General features: G+C 40.6%; 1 protein-coding gene across 21 annotated transcripts in view; it reads right to left on the bottom strand.

Annotated features, from left to right (window-relative positions):
• Positions 1-23,492, bottom strand: part of mycbp2 (MYC binding protein 2) — a 221,781-nt gene that overhangs the window by 96,939 nt on the left and 101,350 nt on the right. For all 21 annotated transcript variants that reach the window (XM_033022978.1, XM_033022959.1, XM_033022965.1 and 18 more), the window contains 14 exons: positions 21,052-21,224; positions 18,835-18,960; positions 18,611-18,738; positions 17,681-17,772; positions 16,473-16,607; positions 12,628-12,711; positions 12,404-12,500; positions 11,708-11,900; positions 10,812-11,086; positions 9,325-9,546; positions 7,173-7,364; positions 3,001-3,207; positions 2,770-2,901; positions 2,421-2,599 (listed from right to left, as the gene is read on the bottom strand). In XM_033022978.1, the coding sequence (XP_032878869.1) occupies positions 2,421-2,599; positions 2,770-2,901; positions 3,001-3,207; positions 7,173-7,364; positions 9,325-9,546; positions 10,812-11,086; positions 11,708-11,900; positions 12,404-12,500; positions 12,628-12,711; positions 16,473-16,607; positions 17,681-17,772; positions 18,611-18,738; positions 18,835-18,960; positions 21,052-21,224 (2,235 nt within the window). The remainder of the gene's footprint in view (positions 1-2,420; positions 2,600-2,769; positions 2,902-3,000; positions 3,208-7,172; positions 7,365-9,324; positions 9,547-10,811; positions 11,087-11,707; positions 11,901-12,403; positions 12,501-12,627; positions 12,712-16,472; positions 16,608-17,680; positions 17,773-18,610; positions 18,739-18,834; positions 18,961-21,051; positions 21,225-23,492) is intronic.

Here is a 23,492-nt window from a genome sequence, read left to right as displayed (position 1 = left end):
AATTTACAACTTAATACCTCCAAGGCCAAGCTACACGGACACATGAGATGTGAGCGTGGTACTAACCCTACTTTGACAGTGGGGACTGCCTATAACTAACCCTGAAGGTGGTATGCTGACAAAGAGTCCAGACACTGCAAAAGCTACAGTTGGACTACATGACCACCAATATGAACAACATAACATTCCTAATCAGGAACCTGATAAAACAGAGCAGGCCAGGAATGCCAGGGATGGAGATCCAGTTCTTGGCATATCCAGAGGACCAACGGTTGTGTGTGTGGTAACGTACTAACACCACTATCTGAGAGTTACGGAGAACCTCAGAGGCTCAGAACAATCGGTCCTCATCAGCCATAAAAAAACCACACCAGAAGGTATCAACTCAAACCATCTCCAGATGGTCAAAGGAGGCAATGGCGGTAGCAGGAGTGAACATTTATATCGTTAAATCTCACTCCACCAGGGCTGCATCTACGTCGGCAGCATGCTATGGACGTGCCCCTTAACGACATCCTAGTGGCTGCAGGATGGACGAATGAAATAACGGTCCACCGGTTTTTATAAAAAACCCATAACCGGACTGGGGGTGTTTGCACGTACCATTTTAAGTTCTGTCCCTTAGTTTCCCCCCAAGGTTGGGAGGGGTAACTTTTTAAAAACTTTTCTTTCATTTAAAGCATCAGTTTCTTTACTTAACTACGTAATGTCTGAATGCTTTAATGATTACACGCATCCATGGTCAATCCATTCAGTGTGTGACGCCTGGATTCGTAACCGGCGTAAAATCACAGAGCTTTGAAATCTTCACGTAGTCACTCACGTGACTCCGAAGTAAAATAGTAAGATTAAACGAGAACTTACCAGTTTGAAGTTTGATCTTGATTTTATGAGGAGTTACGATGAGCGATTACGTGCCCACCGCTCCCACCCTCATATTATCAAGGTCATATGGAAGTTCAAGTTTTCACAATCTCAGGTCTTCTTTTTTATCTGTGATTTAACACCGCTGCTTTGAAGATTGATGCGCACGCAGACGGACGGCCCTTCTTCACGTAATCGCTCATCGTAACTCCTCATAAAATCAAGATCAAACTTCAAACTGTTAAGTTCTCGTTTAATCTTACTATTAAAACTCAGTCAGCTACAACCTTACCAGTGCTTGCACCCTTTTCAGCACCCTCTTTTTGGTTTCAACTAATTCTTGACTTAATACATTAACGTTACAATTCTCACCTGTGAAGTCCACCGTGGCCATGTTTTCTTTTGCAGCTTTCATCAATCCACCTCCTACATTCCACTTAATACAGGATGATGATGCATTCACTGCCACCTGCCATTTCACTTTGAGTATTGCTTTGCTAACTCAGACATCTTTCACTTTGACATGTCTTAAGGCCCCACTATGCAAAAACCTCAGATTTCCTACAGAACCCTCAGACCCCAAAACTGCAATTATTAATATAAATAGGCAATCCCTGAAATACCCAATGGCTTAGGCAGCAAGGGCAATTAAAAAAAATCAATGGTAACCATAGGTTATAGATTTAGTTTCCGTTTTCATCCTTCCATTTACGATGCACCTTAGTGTATATCTAAATCAATAAAATCCCACATATCTACAGATTCAAACAGTTAAAATGAACAGGCAACAACATATTCTGTATGAATTTTGGATGATTTAACGACTTCCATTTATTTTTAAACTAGAGAATAGATGGTTCAGTTAGTCAACCAAATGGATTTTCAAAAGAAACAGAAATGATGAGCACAGGCAACCCCTGTGTTATGGGTGGAGTGAGGAATTTATATTCCTAAAAATGTTCGCACCAGGATTTTCCTCAATACAAAGCAGTAATAACTGTACATGTTAAGGAACACTAGTTGAAAAGGTTTAATTTTGCTTTTACTTATTTTTCTTTCTACATAAAATCAATGAGTGTATTTTATTCTGCAACTCGAGTTTTTGGGAAACGATTTGTGAATTGATTGCAAATTTATTTTATTCGAGTGGCTGTAACATGGGCGTTAGCAGTATCTTTTTTTCTCTCTAAGATTGCAGATTCAAATATGGCTTTCAACGGAAAGATGGGTAAGTATCAGAAAAACAAAATTTGCAGAGGACAGGGAAGTGAAACTAGCTGGATTTTCTCTTGTACATGGACATGGTATGGACTCAATAAGCCTATCAGCCTTATCCTGTGCTTTGACAATTCTGTGATACATGTATCAAAACATGAAATAAAAGGTTAAAATACAACTGGACTAAAGCACCACAAAATGTTATATAAGCACTGCCGGTGGGTATTTATTATCAGAAAAATGTCTTGGCAAATTTGGTTCTTAATCACAAATCCGAATGATTTTGTCTGCTGGTTGGTAAATTTTAATTTGAAAAGAATGAAGATATTTGCTCATACCTGTAATAAAGTATCTGAGGGATTTGACCGCGAGTCTGGTTAGTTCCATTACTACTGAGGCTGCATGTACTAAAAGTGAACGTTACACCATCTGGGCATTGAACAGTGGTCATCCCTCCATCTCCATTTGCAGTCCGACTTCCATAGTTCCTTAGACGTACAGCATATTTCACATTTTCCTAGAAATAAAAAAAATGTTTTGCAGGTTTATTTATACACACAATACATATGTATTTAGAAGCTTAAAACTACATTCTCATGGAGAATATATTTGCAACAAAACTTGCAGATACACAAAATGTTCTCCGAATGCTTCAAGTCATATCTGCTCAAACATATGGTTACATACCTTTAAAGGCACAGCTTTATCCAATCTAATCTCTGCCGTGTCACTAGATGAGTCATCAGTGCTGTAGGTACCTTTTACTAGTTCTAAGGAAGTCCACCTGTGAGAATGCGCTGAATCACCAGTGTGCTCACTCTGTCAAAGAAAGAATAACGAAGAGATCATTGAATTCCACCTTATATTAATTTTCAAAAAACATAATTTTCTATTTGAATTCAAAAACAGTAAGCTTACATCATCGACTAACACTTCTAGTTCATATTCATGAATGCCGCCTCCTCCATAAACATGGTACCCGACCACAATGACACCAGGTTTGTCAACAGAGAAACAGATTGCGTCCGGTGACCCATTACCAGTATTCCAACTTCGCCCTTGGCTAGTTTTAATAAATCGGTTTGGTGTGGCTTTGACAGAGTGAAGGGAATTCAATCCATCAACCTGTGAAACAAATCAAACTTTTCATAGAAGCTGGCTTCCAACCAAACATTATCAAGAAAAATCAAAAAGCAAAACACAAAAATGAATGTTTTTCAACAGAAGCTTCACTTTTGCCATTTAGTCTTTAGTGCTCATGCTTGATATCACAAGAACTGTTGAATAAATGCATGCAACAAACAATGATACCATAGAAATAATTCACAATAATTTTATCCCCACCCCCCATAACGTTTGGATAGAAATTAAATTAAATTAAGAAAAAAAATTGAGGAACTAAAGTGGCATATAATTTTCTTCTCGCTTTCTCTGACAGTTCTGTTTTTGGCTTACAAGTTAAAAGTGTAATCAATAGACAATAGACAATAGGTGCAGGAGTAGGCCATTTGGCCCTTCGAGCCAGCACCGCCATTCAATGTGATCATGGCTGATCATCCCCAATCAGGTCAAATAATTCAAACTATTGCTTTACTGAAAAAAATGCAAAATATTATTTTTTTTCTCAATACAACTGAACCATTACACGTTACAATGAATGCAGTATCTGATATCTGTCTGTAAACCAAGTACAAATAATTTGTTACACATATATAGTGTCCTCCATAATGTTTGGGACAAAGACCCATCATTTATTTATTTGCCTCTGTATTCCACAATTTGAGATTTGAAAAAGATAAAAAAAATAAAATAAAATCACATGTGGTTAAAGTGCACATTGTCAGATTTTAATAAAAGTCATTTTTATGCATTTTGGTGTCACCATGTAGAAATTACAGCAGTGTTTATACATAGTCCCCTTATTTCAGGGCGCCATAATGTTTGGGACACAGCAATGTCATACAAATGAAAATAGTCATGTTTAGTATTTTGTTGCATATCCTTTGCATGCAATGACTGCTTGAAGTCTACGATTCATGGACATCACCAATTGCTGGGTGTTGCTCTGGTGATGCTCTGCCATGCCTGTATTGCAGCCATCTTTAGCTCATGCTTGTTTTCGGGGCTAGTCCCCTTCAGTTTTCTCTTCAGCATTTAAAAGGCATGCTCAATTGGGTTCAGATCAGGTGATTGACTTAGCCACTCAAGAATTGACAATTTTTTAGCTTTGAAAAACTCCTTTGTTGCTTTAGCAGTAGGTTTGGGATCATTGTCTTGCTGTAGAATGAACTACCGGCCAAAGAGTTTTGAGGCATTTGTAGAAACTTGAACAGATAGGATGTGTCTATACACTTCAGAAATTATTATGCTACTCCCATCAGCAGTTGTATTATCAATGCAGATAAGTGAGCCAGTACCTTCAGCAGCCATACATGCCCAGGCCATAACACCCCCACCACTGTTTCACAGATGAGGTGGTATGCTTTGGATCTTGGGCAGCTCCTTCGCTCCTCCATACTTTGCTCTTGCCATCACTCTGAAATAAGTTAATCTTCGACTCATCTGTCCACAAGACCTTTTTCCAGAACTGTGGTTGCCCTTTTAAGTAGTAGTAGGCCCGCTTCCGTCATGACTGACCATGGGTGATGGATCCTAGTTTGCAGGTGATGTTGGTCGGATGCAAGCCTGGGCGATGTCATATGGAGGACAGGCTGTTGCCCATGCAGGCCGTCCCCCCTCTCCACGTCACTGATCGATTCAAAGGAACAGCAGGGCCATTACAGTTTGGCACCAGCACTGTCGCAGGAGCTGCCAGAGCGAGGTTGTAGACAACGACGAATTGCTTTAGGGGCCCCGACTCCGGATTTTCTTGAGGTTTACTCCAGGAACCTTTTCCATGACTGAATATGGCCACAAGTTTTCCCTCTCCTAGATGGACTGCCTTCCCAGGCTGACGATCCCCATCTGCCCGAGACTCATGGGGGCGGGAGCGTCTACCTTCCCGTGCAGGTCTATAGCACCTGCCCACGGCCCTTTTAAGTACTTCTTGGCAAACTGTACCCTGGCCATCCTATTTTTGCGGCCAACCAGTGGTTTGCATCTTGCAGTGTAGCCTCTGTATCTCTGTTCATGAAGTCTTCTGCGGAAAGTGGTCATTGACAAATCCACGCCTGACTCCAGAAAAGTGTTTCTGATCTGGCGGACAGGTGTATGGGGATTTTTCTTTATTATAGAGAGAATTCTTCTGTCATCAGCTGTGGAGGTCTTCCTTGGCCTGCCAGTTCCTTTGCGATTAGTAAGCTCACCAGTGCTCTCTTTCTTCTTAATGATGTTCCAAACAGTTGATAAGCCTAAGGTTTGGCTGATGTCTCTCACAGTTTTATTCTTGTTTCTCAGTCTCATAACGGCTTTTTTGACTTTCATTGGCACAACCTTGGTCCTCGTGTTGATAAACAGCAATTAAAAGTTTCCAAAGGTGATGGAAAGACTGGAGCACAGACTAGGTGCTGAGAGCTCTCTTATACCTGCATGAAGGAGGCAATTAAACATGCCTGAGCAATTACAAACACCTGTGAAGCCATGCGTCCCAAACATTTTGGTGCCCTGAAATAGGGGGACTATGTATAAACACAGCTGTAATTTCTACACTGTGAAACCAAAATTAGACCTTGGGCCAAGGTGCCTTTTCGTTTCATGTTGTGACCCACACCCAATATCTACCTGTATTTATAACATATTGTGTAAAAAATATTATAGAAATTATATCTGAAACTTGTCAAGAACAAACCCTGCACATATTTTTAAATATGGAAAAAACCTCCAAAATTCAGGCAATTTTCCGAGTAGTAATTGTCCAATCAAAGCACGTTTAACATTGTCAGATGCTAATTGACCAATCACACACTTTGTTTCAGGCTAGCTAGGCAGGGAGCCCACTGGGATCATGGCAGAGAGTATTTTGTCTGATGCTCGTGTGACAGAAGATTCCGAGGAAGGAGAGTACATATGTTAACAATAGTGATTGGGCAAATATATATATGGAGCACATTGGGGAGGAAAAATCCTATCTGCCTGCCTAATGATCATTGGAGATATGGGGGAATCAGGGACACATGACAATAAACTCACTTGAACACTCTCCTCTCCCCTCCTCAAGCCACGGCCTCAACCGCCTCTTCTGTAACAGCCCATACCTCTCCGCCTTGGATGTTATAGGGAGCCATCACACGTTATCCAGTGAATCCCCCCCCTATCAATATATAGCGGGTGGGTGGATCTGTCTACGTTGTATTCCTGTATTTCACTTCCTGTATTTCATTCTGACTTTGCAGCTGAAAGGGGGAGCTGACGGATGTGTTTTCATTCTCTCCATATCTCCAATGATCATTAGGCAGGCAGATGTTTTTTTTCGCCCCAATGTGCTCCATATATATCTGTGCAATCACTGTTGTGAAACATGTATTCACCTTCCTCGGAATCCTCCGTCACACGAGCATCAGACTAAATACTCTCCGCCATGATCCCAGTGGGCTCCCTGCCTAGCTAGCCTGAAACCAAGAGCATGATTGGTCACTTGGTGTCCGACTCAATGTTAAACGTGCTTTGATTGGACAATTACTACTCCGAAAATTGACAATATTTTGGAGGTTTTTTCCATATTTTAAAATATGTGCAGGTTTTGTTCTTGACGAGTTTCAGATATAATGTATATAATACATTTACACAATATGTTATAAATACAGGTAGATATGGGATGTGGGTCACAACATGAAACAAAAAGGCACCTCGGCCCACGGTCTAAATGTATAAAAATACCCTTTAATAAAATCTGACAATGTGCACTTTAACCACATGTGATTTTTTTCTATTACAAATCTCACATTGTGGAGTCCAGAGGCAAATAAATAAACGATGGGCCTTTGTCCCAAACACTATGAAGGGCACTATAACAATGTTGAAAACTATCACAATGCCTTCCATTTAGTACACTATTCACAGGCAATATACAAATCTTTGTGTACAGTATTTCATCTAAAATAGAGCAAATAGTAAAAAAGAATGACAGTCCGCCTCAGATGTAGAATTCATACCTCTGATCCCAGTGCCGATGCGGTGAGTTCACTCACTATACTGGCAAGCAGACCACACGTATTAGACACCAGAAGAGGAGAAAATAGCTCTACTTCTCTTCTAAGACTTTTGCGAACTGGAAGGACGACAATGACCAACATTTTTTCCAGCACTTCTCGAAAACTTGTCATACTTGTAATATTTTCTTCAATCTAGGAAGAAATTGTATTCAAGAAAGGTTTCAGTACAATTTAACTTGTACACCAGGTGGCGCCGTCAGCGATGGCAGCCTCGCCAACAGTCTATTTGTCTTCTCATCTTTTTTGTTCTTTTTAGTGTGTTTTAAAAGTATGTGTTAATGTTCTATGGTTTGTTTTATGTGGGGGGTGGAGAGCGGGAGGGGAGATTATTTCAATCTCTTACCTTGCCGGAGATGAGATTGTTTTCTGGATCGTACTCTGGTCGTTCTGCGGGCTAACATCATGGAGCAAGCGGCCTTGCTCAAGACTGACTGAGCCCCACCGCGGGGCCATATACTTACTATCCCTTACCACCCCTTGCCTGGGATCGACGCTCCAACATCGAGGAGCTCGCAGTCTCGGCTAGAGGCTGATGTCTGGAAGCTCCAAAGTCGCAGCAGGTTCGACTAGCCCCGACCCGGGGTCCGATCGACCGGCGCGGGGAAAGCTGAGATCCCCCCCGGTGCGGGAGATTGATCGTCGGCTGCGGGAGCAAAGATCGCCTCGACAACGGAAGGCTCGAGGCCCCCGACCCCGGGAGAACAAAGAAGGGAAGAAGATTGAACTTATTTTTGCTTTCCATCACAGTGAGGAATGTGGGAGAGTTGCTGTGGTGGATGTTCATGTTAGAAATTTATTTGGGCGTCTTGTTGTTCTTTAATGGTATGACTATGGCAAATCAAATTCCTCGTATGTTGCAAAACATACTTGGCTAATAAAGTACTATTATGATTATGATTATTATGATTACTATTTAATTATGCTCTTTTTTAACATAATACTTTCAAAGCCTCATTATCACTTGTTATCCTCCCAATATTTTAAACTTTACCTGCAGACTTATTAAAAAAAACTCAACTTGCACATTTCTTCTGAAAATCTTTGGGGATTTCTATAAATTTGATTCCCATCTCAAAATCGATTGTGGTTTATATGTCCTTTAGTGTTCTGATTTAACATGACCATAAGGCCATAAATTAAGCATTATAATTCTGCTTTACTCATTCAAATGGAGAAAAAACATTAGTTATAAAAATGAAAATTATTGAAACACTCAGCAGAACCCTCCTCAAATTGGCTTTGATCTGATACATTAACTGTGTTTCTGTTCCCACAGATGTAGCCTAACATGCTAAGCAGTTCCAGTATTTTGTATTTTTATTTTTACATTTCCAGCATCTACATTTTAAAAATATATAATCAGTTACTTTTGCAATATTTAAACTATCAAAATGTAAAAATATAGAAAATAGGTGCAGGAGTAAGCCATCTGTCCCTTCGAGCCATTCAATATGATCATGGTTGATCATCGAAAATCAGTACCCCGTTCCTGCTTTCTCCCCATATTCCTTGATTCTGTTCGCCCTAAGAGCTATATCTAACTCTCTCTTGAACACATCCAGTGAATTGGCCTGCACTGCCTTCTAGAAACATAGAAAATAGGTGCAGGAGGAGGCCATTCGGCCCTTCGAGCCAGTACCGCTATTCATTGCGATCATGGCTGATCGTCCCCAATCAATAACCCATGCCTGCCTTCTACCCATATCCCTTGATTCCACTAGCCCCAAGAGCTCTATCTAACTCTCTCACTTAAATCCATCCAGTGATTTGGCCTCCATGCCCTCTGTGGCAGGGAATTCTACAAATTCACAACTCTCTGGGTGAAAACGTTTTTTCTGACCTCAGTCTTAAATGGCCTCCGCTTTATTCTGTGATGGAGAATACCACAGATTCACAACTGTCTGGCTGAAAAAGTTCATCCTCATCTCAGTCCTAAATGACCTTGCCCTTATTCTTAAATGCTAATCTTCACTGCTGAATCTTATTGGCTGAGGTTGATTATGCATTAAAGAGTCCTGCTGAACTCGACATGCTGTAGATAATCAACCAAACTAGAAGCACTTAAATATATGACAATATTTGCTGCTCTTACCTGGCTGAGTTTCTCCATATGAGACACTAATAGACCAAATCTGTGAATCATGCTAGATTCATTTTCTGTGCTTGGCTGTTTCACCAGGGATCGAAGCAGCACTTCTCCGTCATAAGCTATGGGAAGGATTGTGGTCAATTTGACAGAAGAGTGGCAAAGTGCAGACATGACTGCTGCAAGCAACCGGCTACTTGATGTCTTGAAGTTTGCTTCCTGTATATCCTATTGAAAGAATTACACGTTATTGATCACACACAAGCTTTGTTTAAAAAAAAGATTCATTGCTTACTAGTAGTTTAACAGTACAACGCAACTATTAATGTTAAAACATTTGCCCCGCATAAGCACATACTGGTTTAACTTTCAAAAAATGAGCCCAGGAGTTTTTCCCCTCATTTTGTCTAAATAACAAATAGGAAAATTAATACGAAACCTGTATTTCAAATATTTCAAATGTATTAGTGAAGATTATTAAAGTAAAGCCCAACCAGGAACAGCATTAATTCCTCGAGCATTTGGTTTTTGCTAACATTAGTAAATGCAAATGATTGAGAGATTTATGCTGTTTCTGGTTGACATTATGTTAAATACATAATCACACAAGAATTGGGGTGCCAAAAGAGGTGGCAAAATGTTAATACCAGGTCAATTTCAAAGGACATGTTAAAGGTGAGAGTAGAGAAGATATGAGAGGGGCAGGAAGACCAGAAGCAGCAGTTGGCAATGACATCAGTTGTCATTGATGCCGCAACATTTCTTTTAAATTTAATTGAACAAATTTATAGGAGAGCTGAGTTTTGCACCTAGAAGGTAGTGGTAATAGGGAACGAGTTCTTAAAGGAAATGGTAGAGGCCGATTCATATAAAAGACATTTGGCTGAGTACTTGGGGAAGAAAATGGTAGAGAGATGCAGGCCAAAAGTTGGGATTGAGTAGATAGGCATCAGGGTCAGCATGGACATGTTCGGCTGAAGAGGCTGTTTGGGCACCATGACTCGTGGACAAAACTAGAAAGGCCAGTATTTATCGTCGCTCCCAATTGACAACTTTATCACATTGAAAATTCAATACTAGATACGAAGAATGAGCACAGCAGTTTTCATTGGATCACGTAGAGTTTCAGTCCACATGTCAAAAACACTGAAGACAAGAATTCCTACAACAGGTTAGTCCAATGCTACTACTTGCATGTGCAGTAAATTACTTGTAAAAATTCTAGTTGTGAAATTCATTTAGCAGATATACAGATATAACGAGCACTATAGTTCAACACTCTGTTACGTGAAACTTAAATTAAGTTTTTGACATTATAAAAAATCAAAGATAAATCTTGTGGTGGTCGGTCCACAGACCATTCCCGTGCCGAGAGGTTTGACAGTTAGGATGGCCCGACCCTTGGGAGCCGCCACAATCTGATATTTTACCATATTCAGAGACAGACCTAAACTTGAAAAACTCTAAATATTAAAAGATAAGTAACAACTTACCTGATCTAGGCAATTAAGCAGGTCACAAAGACAAGCCCACTGCAATCCAGGGGTGGGATAAAAAGAATGAAAGCAAGCTGTAAATGTGGTGTGGCATTCTTGAAGAACTGCTTCCAATAACGTCTTGGGTTGCGAGTGGTAGCCATGAGGATCATTGTCAAGCTTCAACATACAATGGTCAACTCCTTCTGATAAAATCTTTCTCAGAAGAGACCGAGTCTTTCCCACACATTCTGCCAGTTTGCTGGTTTCCTCTACCACAGCTTTAGCACCAGCTGCAACAGAAAATAAAACCAAGACATCTGAGTACACTACAATGATTCAGAACTATCCTGATGTATCTCAGTGAATTGGCATATAAATATATAAACATTTACTATGAATAGTTAGCAGCCTGTAATATTGATAATTGGGCCTTTCATTATTATTTAGTTAAACACATCAATTTGTTGCATATAAACACAATCCCCGAGTGACAGAATGACAGAAATTCTTTAAATCAAAAGTTAATCAAACTAAAGACACTGTAGTGAGTGGTGCATAAAATAGAAATCACATTAAAAAAAATTACTTAAGAATTTCAGCAGCACAGCGGAGGACTTGCTGCCTGAAAGTGCCAGACTTGCTGCCTTACAGCGCCAGAGACCCGGGTTCAATCCTGACTATGAGTGGTGTCTATACGGAGTTTGTACGTTTCCTCCCACACTCCAAAGACACAGGTTTGTAGGTTAATCGGCTTAAGTAAAATTGTAAATTGTCCCTAGTGTGTAGGATAGTGCTACTGTACGGGGTGATCGCTGGTTGGTGCAGACTCGTTGGGGCAAAGGGCCTGTTTCCACAGTGTATCTCTAAAGTAATACATGATGGAGTAATTATATCTGGAATTCCGACCATACCTGATATAGGATATATTTCGCAGATGTAGACACGCAGCAGACGTAGGCAGCAAGTACCAACAAATTTTAGACGTTCCAAATCCAGTAAAGTGGCTGTGTATTGAAAACCTTTTAACCCCTGAAGCTCCTCCACTCCCAACACCAGCGTTGTCCAGCTCCACTGAAGAATGCTCAGCAATGAATCAAAACATTCCTAAATTTAAATTTGATAGATTCAATAAATGTACAGTACATGTATTTTACTTGTGCACCTTTGTAGGACAATGTTTTAATTTTTAACAATGAATCATGCACCAAGATTGTTTTCAGCAGAATACTCATATCACTAATTATAAACTAGCAACTGAAACAAAGGATTTTCCATCCACCAACAAAGAAGAAAAAAAAAAAAACAATTGTAAGAAGATATTGCTTTTGAAGGGCGAATTGAACAGCATTCATTTTTATTTTGCATTCAAAATAGCATAATCAATATTAAAGATATAGTGGCAATCTTATTTCTCAAACTGAAGTTATAAAAAATGTTTATTCTAACAATTGCAGTAAAGCAGTTCAGAACTACTGGTACCAATTCAATAATAGAATATGAATTTGAACTCTGCCAGATGACTAAGGAATTCCTTATGGATTTACATCTTGATTCCAATACATTATTGGTCAAGAGAAAATAATTTATATTCTAATTTGTTCACTCACCACAGAGACAGTCCTTGCAAAAGATCTTCTCAATATATGCACTGGTTCACTTGGTTGTTGCTTTCCTTTTCCAGAATTGCCATCGCTTGATGGTAACCTGCAACCCGGATAATCAAATTTAATACATTTCTAGAAAATGAATCAGCATATTTATGAATGTAATAAAAATACAAGTGCAATGTCAAAATCAATAGGATACTTGCAATTTGAAAAAAAAAATTCACCTGTATAATAACTGTGGTATTTGACCTGCATTCACATCTGTCCCATTATTCGACTTCTTTGAGCTTTTGAACTGGAAAACCACCCTGAAACAGTAACATATATATTCTTAAATCATTTTTTTCAACTTCTCTGCTATTTTAATAATCAATCTTTTTGAAACCTGAAATAGACAATAGGCAATAGATGCAGGAGTAGGCTATTCGGCCCTTTGAGCCAACACCACCATTCATTGTGATCATGGCTGATATCCCCTGACTCCGCTATCTTTAAGAGCCCTATCAAACTCTCTCTTGAAAGTATCCAGAGAACCGGCCTCCAGGCAGAGAATTCCAGACTCACAACTCTCTTTGTGAAAAAGAGTTTCCTCATCTCCGTTCTAAATGGCTTGCCCCTTATTCTTAAACTGTTGTCCCTGGTTCTGGACTCCGCCAACATCGGGAACATGTTTCCTGCCTCTAGCGTGTCCAAACCCTTAATAATCTTGTTTCAATAAGATACCCTCTCATCCTTCTAAATTTCAGAGTATACAAGCCCAGCCGCTCCATTCTTGAACTTGTATCACTGATGGGGATGAGTCAGAGTATAGAAGAGAGATGAGTCAGAGTACAGAAGAGAGATTGGTCCATTTGGTCCCAGCGCAATAACCTGGTCCTCAACACCAGCAAAACCAAGGAACTGATTGTGGACTTTGGAAGGAGTAGGAGGGGGACCCACAGCCCTGTTTATATCAACGGGTCGATGGTTGAAAGGGTCAAGAGCTTCAAATTCCTGGGCGTGCACATCTCTGAAGATCTTTCCTGGTCCAAGAACACTAATGCAATTATCAAGAAAGCTCATCAGCGCCTCTACTTCCTGAGAAGATTAGGGAGAGTCGGTTTGTCAAGGAGGACTCTCTCTAACTTCTATAGGTGCACAGTAGAGAGCATGCTGACCGGTTGCATCGTGGCTTGGTTCGGAAACTTGAGTGCCCTGGAGAGGAAAAGACGACAAAAAGTAGTAAACACTGCCCGGTCCATCATCGGCTATGACCTTCCTTCCATCGAGGGGATTTATCGCAGTCGCTGCCTCAAAAAGGCTGGCAGTATCATCAAAGACCCACACCATCCTGGCCACACACTCATCTCCCTGCTACCTTCAGGTAGAAGGTACAGGAGCCTGAAGACTGCAACAACCAGGTTCAGGAATAGCTACTTCCCCATAGCCATCAGGCTATTAAACCTGGCTCAGACAAAACTGATTATTAATAACCCATTATCTGTTATTTCCACTTTATCAGTTCATTTATTCATGTGTGTATATATTTATATTATGGTATATGGCCACACTGATCTGTTTTGTAGTAAATGCCTACTATGTTCTGTGTGCTGAAGCAAAGCAAGAATTTCATTGTCCTATCAGGGACACATGACAATAAACTCACTTGAACTTGAACTTCTCTCAGCATATGACAGTCCCGCCATCCCAGGAATTAACCTTGTAAACCTACGCTGCATTCCCTCAATAGCAAGAATGGGGGTAGGGTGTTGACATGGATAGAAAGTTGGTTGGCAGACCCGAAGCAGAGAGTAGAAGTGAACGGGTCCTTTTCAGAATGGCAGGCAGTGGCGAGTGGAGTGCCGCAAGGCTCGGTGTTGGGGCCGCAACTGTTTACCATATATATTAATGATTTGGAAGAGGGAATTAGGAGCAACACTAGCAAGTTTTCGGATGACACAAAGCTGGGTGGCAGTGTGAACTGTGAAGAGGATGTTAGGAGGTTGCAGGGTGACCTGGACAGGTTGAGTGAGTGGGCAGATGCGTGGCAGATGCAATATAAGATAGATAAATGTAAGGTTATCCACTTTGGCGGCAAAAACAAGGGGGCAGACTATTATCTCAATGGGGTTAGGTTCGGTAAGGGGGAGGTACAGCGAGACCTGGGTGTCCTTGTACACCGGTCACTGAAAGTTGGCGTGCAGGTACAGCAGGCAGTGAAGAAAGCTAATGGAATGTTGGCCTTCATAACAAGAGGATTTCAGTATAGGAGCAAAGAGGTTCTTCTGCAGTTGTATAGGGCTCTGGTGAGACCACATCTGGAGTATTGTGTACAGTTTTGGTCTCCTAATTTGAGGAAGGACATCCTTGTGATTGAGGCAGTGCAGCGTAGGTTCACGAGATTGATCCCTGGGATGGCGGGAATGTCATATGAGGACAGATTGAAAAGGCTAGGCTTGTATTCACTGGAGTTTAGAAGGATGAGTGGGCTTCTTATAGAAACATATAAAATTATAAAAGAATTGGACAAGCTAGATGCAGGAAAAATGTTCCCAATGTTGGGCGAGTCCAGAACCAGGGGCCACAGTCTTAGAATAAAGGGGTGGTCATTTAAGACTGAGGTGAGAAAAATCTTTTTCACCCAGAGAGTTGTGAATTTATGGAATTCCCTGCCACAGAGGGCAGGAGGCCAAATCACTGGATGGATTTAAGAGAGAGTTAGATAGAGCTCTAGGGGCTAGTGGAGTCAAGGGATATGGGGAGAAGGCAGGCACGGGTTATTGATAGGGGACAATCAGTCATGATCACAATGAATGGCTGTGCTGGCTCGAAGGGCCGAATGGCCTCCTCCTGCACCTATTTTCTATGTTTCTAAGCATGATTTCCCCTTTGTAAATCCATGCTGACTCCGACCGATCCTGTTACTGCTGTCCAAATGTGCCACTATTTCATCTTTTATAATTGACTCCAGCATTTCCCCACCACCAATGTCAGGCTAACTGGTCCCTGTTTTCTTTCTCCCATCTTTCTTAAAAAGTGGGATACCATTAGCTACCCTCCAATCCACAGGAACTGATCCTGAATCTATAGAACATTCGAAAATGATCACCAATGCGTCCACGATTTCTAGAGCCACTTAAGTACCCTGTGATGCAGACCATCAGGCCCTGAGGATTTATCAGCCTCGAGTCTCATCAGTTTACCTAACACCTTTACCTGCCTAATGTCGATTTCCTTCAGTTCCTCAGTCACCCCAGATCCTCTGGTCACTAGTACATCAGGAAGATTGTTTGTGTCCTCCTTAGTGAAGACGGATCCAAAGTACCTGTTCAACTCATCTGCCATTTCCTTGGTCTTTTTCCTCTTCACATACGTAAAGAAGATTTTATTATCCTCCTTTATATTCTTGGCTAGCTTACCTTCGGACGTCATTTTTTCTCCCCGTATTTTAATTATCTTCTGTTGCTCTTTAAACATTACCCAATCCTCTTGCTTTCCACTCATCTTTGCTACGTTGTATTTCTTCTCTTTTATTTGATATTGTCCCCGACTTCCCCTTATCAGCCACAGTCACCCCTTACTCCCCTTGGAATCTTTCTTCCTCTTTTGGAATGAACTGATCCTGCACCTTCTGTATTACTCCTTCACCAATATGGCCCAAATTTAGCTGGAACTAAACAGGGTACAAGTCCCTTCCATGAAAATATGTTTTGGCCAAATCCAGCTCACTGTATTGTAGATGCTGGAATTCTGAAGTAAAACCAAAAATGCAAGAAATACTCATAAAGTCGTAATACTCATAAGGTTTCACTCGTGGACACAGAGAGCTAACATTTCAGGTCAAAAAAGTTTTCTTCTCTCGCCACAAGCACTATCTCAGCTTTTAGATATCACTAGCAATTTATAGTTACTTTCAGGTAATCTCAAGTGCTGTTATTGGCTCACAGCACAAACTTCGTAAAGCAGCAAGATTAATGTAATGAAAATATTTGCACTGTCATTGACTTGTACCATTAATATGCAGAATAAACAAACTGCATTGACATGTTTCATTTGAAACATAAGATCTCATGAGACAAATATTTCCTACCCATCGTCCGTGGTGATAGAGGCTTGTCCATGGGAGCCACAATCACTGCTGGGTCCCGATACTCGAGCCCAAGCCACATAACACCAGCCAGCCTGCAAAAGTACAGGCTCATCAAACATCATTGCATATTTCTCCCTGTAAAACACAGACATGTAAAATGAATATGGCATGAACTAAATTCTTTCATCCATGACAAAGTAAAGAGAAGTGCTGATGGGCATAGCTTTCATGCTCAACACATTTAGATGGGAAGGACGAGTGGACTGTGACAGTTACAATTCAGTCCCCCATTTTCAAATCATATATTCTTTATTACTTTTGCAACAAAAGTGCAAAAGAGATTCACCAGGATGTTACTGACTTGCAGACTTAAGTTACAGGGAGAAGTTGGATAGGCTAGCATATTTTTCCTTTGGTGCATAGGACCTGGCTCTTATTGAGGTGTACAAGATCATGAGAGGCATGGATAATGTGAATGCTCACAATCTTTTTCGCACGATAAAGAATTCCAAAACTGGAAGCTTACAGTGAGGAAGGTGAGATTGAAAAGGTACCCCAGGTGCACATTTTTTCCACTCAGAGGGTCGCCCTTATCGAGAATGAGCAGCCCTTGGAAGCTATGGAAGCGGATACAATTACGACTTTCAAAAAGCATTTAGGCAGACATATGGATAGGAAGTGTTCAGAAGACTATGGGCCAAATGGGATTAGCCTACTATGCCTATCAATTTGGCAGACAAGTTGGGCTGAAGGGCCTATATCTATGCTGTACAGCCCTTTGACTGTATGATACAATGAAACTAGTTGGATCAATGTGCCACTGTCTTTAAGAGGGAGTTAGATGTGGCACTTGTGGCTAAAGGGATCAGGGGGTATGGAGAGAAGGCAGGTACAGGATACCGAGTTGGATCCATGATCAGCCATGATCATATTGAATGGCGGTGCAGGCTCGAAGGGCCGAATAGCCTACTCCTGCACCTATTTACTATGTCTTGCCATATCATTATGTTGGGGATGTTAGTGCAATAAACGTGAATGTGCAAGATTCCATGGTTTGGAAGCTATGACCCAATGTTATCAATTCAGTTTAGACATCAACGTATGAATCAGTATCTGTCCACAAATGCTCTTTCAAACTTTTCAGAAGAAAGCTACCAGTCGAGTCAGTTTGATGAAAAGAACACTTTAAATATAAATTAAGTATGTACCTCGCAGCACAGTCATAAGCCAGGACATCAGTTTCTGCCAGCAGGTCACCATCCGTTTCATGATCTCCTCCATCAGGACCCAGCTCAAATAGCTAGTTTAAAAATAAGATATTTTTCAAAATGTCAAAACATATTTTATATCCTGGGCGTCCTCCAATGCCAGTGTGAGGCCACATGCAAACTGGAGGAACAGCACCTCATATTCCGCTTGGGTAGTTTACAACCTAACGGTATGAACATTGAATTCTCCAATTTTAGATAGTTAGTCTACAACCAACCTCCCCACCCCAATCTCTTCCCTGTGCCCCCACCTTGATGCAACCTTTTCTCAATTTCTTCCTCCCTTCACACCTATATGCCTTCCTCTGTCTTCACAATTGGAACCTCTTCTATCCTTATTACACGCCTTTTTGCCTATTTATCTCTGGACTTTGTCCAACCATCTAATATCCCTCTTACCCGTATCCACCAATCATTTGCCTGACTTTGCCCTGCCCCCCCCCCCCCCCCTTGCCAGCTTTCTACCGCCCTCTCATCACAATCAGTCTGAAGAAGGATCATGACCCAAAACATCACCCGATTCGCAGAGATGCTGCCTGACCTGTTGAGTTACTCCAGCACTTAGTGTTTTTGTTTTGTAAACGGGCATCTGCAGTTCCTCATATCTACATATTTTATACATTTGGTATAACTTATTGTATTATACTCAAAATGTTCTAACTCAATCAGTTCCACTCTTACATTAATCCACCAAGCAATATATTTGAACAGAACTAATTTTCTTGCACTTCCTATATTTTCTGCACTTTCTGCTCACCTTATGATATACCAATTGCCACAACACATCAGAAAGTTTGCTTTTCCCAATATGTAACATTATAATCCTAATCCTATTAACGAATTGCAATTAACTATTATTTGCTAACTCACCTTGATTTTTGCTGTGTATTCACCTCTCCCACCGAACAAGCCAAGACCTCCAAGCAGTATATCCGTGTCTGCAGTAAACCGAATGGCTTCGACAGAATGAGCAGAATACCCCCAGCCACCGCCATGACCTAAACATTACATGCAGATACAAATGGTGTGAGTACAATACCTTTCTCTGTAGTGACAATAATTTAATTATATGTTTATTATATATGTAAACCTACTTTCAAATCGATTAACCACGCTATAATCTTCTTTTGAATAAACTTTAGTAACAGCTTGTATCTCCTCTTCTGTATTGGTAACTCCCATTTTCAGGTCCTGCATAGCAGCCAACGTATCCAAACAACCTGTTTTCATATTTGAAAATAATTACTCAACAAAATTGAAATACTTTACATGTGCATTTCCTGTCTTATTAGACCATGATGATTAATTCAGTTGACATAATTAGTCATCAATATTTTCACTTACCCAAACAGTGCACAGTGAAAGTGCATACATTCAAATCATTCAATTCCAATAATCATGATATGGTAAGTGATGGGACTGCACTAAAGCCGAGTGCTCACATATGAATGAACCAATCCTCTTCATGGAATTAAATCTGCCATCCTTATCCCATATGGCCTACAAATTACCTCATTTAAAGGAGTCCACCTTCCCAATTCAAAGGCAATTACAAACGGGTAATAAATGCTGGGTATTATAGACAATAGGTGCAGGAGTAGGCCATTCGGCCCTTTGAGCCAGCACTGCCATTCAATGTGATCATCCCCAATCAGTACCCCGTTCCTGCCTTCTCCCCATATCCCCTGACTCTGCTATTTTTAAGAGCCCTATCTAGCTCTCTCTTGAAAGCATCCAGAGAACCTGCCTCCACCGCAGAGAATTCCAGACTCACAACTCTCTTTGTGAAAAAGAGTTTCCTCATCTCCGTTCTAAATGGCTTACTCCTTATTCTTAAACTGTGGCCCCTGATTCAGGACTCCCCCAACATCGGGAACATGTTTCCTGTCACTAGCGTGTACAAACCCTTAACAATCCTATATGTTTCAATGAGATTCCCTCTCATCCTTCTGATCTCCAGAGTGTACAAGCCCAGCTGCTCCATTCCTCCCTCCCCTAGCAGTCTGTGACCCACAGTGCTGTGGCCATAGCGCTATGTGTAAAGCACATAACGCTATGTGTAAAGGCAATAGCGCTCCAGAATACACCATTTAAATCCCCAAGCGTTAAACTGACAGTGCTGTTTAAACCTGGACCGGGACAGGCAGATCAAAGCTTACAAAAATAATAATGCAGATCTTGAAATTTAAAATACTAATAGATTTAATCTGTTATAATTTTTTGGAGGTACAGTATGACTTTTTATATCCTTGCATTTTTTAAGCAGCAAGATGAAATGGGAAGACAGGCCGATTTAAAAAAAAAATCCATATTTTACAAAGCAAATCCGTACATCCGTATTCTGATCGCATTTCCGTACAAAATACAGAAAATCCTTACTACTTGGCAGCTCTGTAAATAGTATCCTTGATAGTAAACCTAATAGAGGACCAGAAGTTCAGAACAAATAATGCTGACGGATCAGCCAACGAGGTCTCATAGAAGCTCAGACTAAAGGAATATCAAGACAGGTAGAAACTGAAACGTGTGACCTTAGTTTGAAGAGATTTTGACAGAGCCATGGAGTCATACAGCGTGGAAACAAGCCCCTCAGCCCATGCCAACCAAGATGCCCCATCTACACTAGTCCCACCTACCTGGGTTTGGCCCATATCCCTCTAAACGTTTCCAATCCATGAACCTGAACAAATGTCTTTTAAATGTTGTTATAGTACTTGCCTCAACTTCCTCCTCTGGCAACATATACCTACCACTCTCTGTGTGACTCTTGTGCTTTAAATCATATAAGCAGTCAGAAAGTATGGCAACAATATGGAATTGATTTTGAAAATGAAAGGACGAATTAGACATCCTCCTATTTGCAGATGTTGATTCTTTAATTGTAAGTAATAATATGGAGGGGAATAGTTTACCATGTTAAACAAATATGAGATAAATACTGCAGGATTGCCATTTGGTCAAGACAGAAGATAGTGCTCTCTCTACAAGCTGCATATCAGTGGACAGAAGACCTAGGCAAATATTAGACTAAACTAATTGTTTTTTTTTAATTGTTCACAAAGGATAGGATATTATTTTAAATTGTACTTTCTTAAAATTGTTGTTAAATGTTTAACTAAACTATTGCACAAATCAATTGAAAGTTTTTTCAAATATCAGGTGGAATCCCATTGAGGACCAATTTTATCTCCAATTCAGATTGTTATACAAAAAATATCCCCAAACCTCATTAGAAGAAACGTACATACAACAGTGTAATAAATACATGCTACTGCAGAACCTTAGGTTAGTTTACACATTATTATTCTTACCTAGAATGTGCAAAGCCCCATGCGACCGAGTGGTATTTGATTTAGATCCGGTTGGTAGTGCAAGCTCAGGACTCAATATGCTACACTTGCTGGGCATATCTGATCCTGCAGGAAGCCTAGCATCTGCTGTAACTGCATTGTAGCACCAAACTTCTTTTTTGCCAGGTAAGAACCTTGAGAGAAAGAGAACAGTCTATCAATTTTACTTCTGCTGGGGTTTTATGGAATATTGACATATAAAATACCAACTTTGACCAAAGTTTTCATGCAGTTCCTCGTGTTCACATGCCTTATTCTTTGTTTTAAGACCATAATACACCATAATTAATTCCAAGCCTGGAAACAATAGGCCAGTCAGCTCTCAAGGATATACCCTTCAGTCTAAGGAAGGGTCCAAACCTGAAACCTCACCTTTCTATGCTCCAGATGCTGCCTGAGTCGCTGAGTTACTCCAGCACTTTGTGTCTTTGTTTTTACACTCTTCATTAGCAGTCCTTCGGAATCAAGGAATAATTGCTTCCACTCCAGTTTTGTTAGTACTAAGATGACCAAGATAACTGTGAGAATGGCAGGCTCTTCCACTGATAAGCCAAAAGATGTCTGATGGGGCATTATGTGACGTGGAGTCCCCCTTTCTCATTTAAAGAGATCTTCTATATGTCCCTGAATATTAGACTCAAGTTCTTCATACCCAGGAGGTATTTCCAAGAATCAGTTAGGATGCGGCACAGATATATGAAGTGGTCCATGTTTTTCAGGGTCTTGCCGTGAACCTTTCTTGTTTGGGGATATGATCGTGCAGCGGGTCAGATTGGTAGAGGATGTTTGCCATGCGGATATTGAGTACAAGGCCATTCAAGTCGTATAATTCAGCGAATTAATTAATAAATAATGGCTCACAACCCAACTTCTGAACGCACACAAAATCAAGTATTGTATGCATACTACAGGTCGACTACAAAGGTTCAAATTATGTTGGTTCCAGAGTGTAGCTGCCATGTGTTGAATCGTTTGCATTAGTCATCTTTAACACTGGTCTTTATTGAGATTGGCTCTGATGTAAACTTACTTGTTGGGTCATAGCTTGAAGTACATATCAAATAGTAATGCATTACTGTGGACAGCTGAATTTGAGGTGGTGTTTCACAGACTGCCCCATGGTGCTGCTTTCTGCATTTTTCTTGGAGTTGCTGTGCAACTTGCTTCTACATGATCAAAATCCACACTGCAATTTAGGATCAGTTCTATGGCATTGTAAGGAACCAAGTTAAGACCTAGGCAATAACTTTCCCTGTATTCGGCAGCAAGAAGAACACTCTGTAGTTACCATAGTCAGTCTTGTTTGCCTTCATAGAGTTCAATCAGAACATCTCTGAAACTCCCCAGTATTGTCTCTCTTTCCTATCTGTGAACAAGGAGATTGTAGATTTGTGTAGAAACAAAGAACTGCAGATGTTGATTAATACACATAAGTACACAAAGTGCTGGAGTAACTCAGCATCCTTCTTCAGTGTCTCGACCCTAATTGTCACTTATCCATGTTCCCCAGGGATGCTACTTGACCGATTATAGATTTATGATGGATTTGCACTTCACTCCGTTGCACTTCTGTGAAAATATTAACCACTCTCGAGGCGTTATTCTTTTAAGTTTAAATATGACCTTTGAATTCTTGTCAGTCAGAACTGGTGGTGGGTTGGCTGAATGAAAAGACTGCAGTGTAATGAGTCAAGCACGCTCACAAAGGTGGAGGTCTTCAAAGTGCTCCTTCCAGCAATCATTGACTGATTCTACTGTTGTAATGTATTCATGCATATTCATGTATATGATAATGAGTTGGTGTTCAATATAAGCAGGGAATGTTGGGTAATAAATCTCTCTCTCGTGATCCAGGCAACCTGCGAGTAAGTTGTTATTCATTCTGCCGTCCGGAATATAACAAAATTGGCGACGAGGATAGAAACAAAGAAAATAGGTGCAGGAGGAGGCCATTCAGCCCTTCGAGCCAGCACAGCCATTCATTGTGATCATGGCTGATCGTCCCCAATCAATGCCTGCCTGCCTTCTCCCCATATCCGTTGATTCCACTAGCCCCTAGTGCTCTATCTAATTGGGATAGAGTTTGTGAACTCATCCTTTAAATACAGTGCAGGACTGTTTTGCAACATGCAGTATTGTTTAACATTTTAAAAAGTAAATACGGAGTTGTGTCGCAGTTGTTTGCGAGCTGGGCACGATAGGCCACAGATCCTTCTATGCAGGGGACTGTAGTTTAAAACAGCAGCTGGACAAATCATCGAGAGTTTGTCAGGCTATCTCTATGTTGTGTCTACGTGGCAAGATGCCGTCCTTGGGATTATATACGTTTTTTTTGTCAAGTTCCTCAAGCTGAATAGCCATTGTACAGCTAAGTTTTAGGTGAATTGTTACACCAGAACAGA

Source organism: Amblyraja radiata, chromosome 6, assembly GCF_010909765.2.
Source record: "Amblyraja radiata isolate CabotCenter1 chromosome 6, sAmbRad1.1.pri, whole genome shotgun sequence".
Taxonomy (NCBI): Eukaryota; Metazoa; Chordata; class Chondrichthyes; order Rajiformes; family Rajidae; genus Amblyraja; species Amblyraja radiata.
This window is presented reverse-complemented; position numbering and strand designations above follow the sequence as displayed.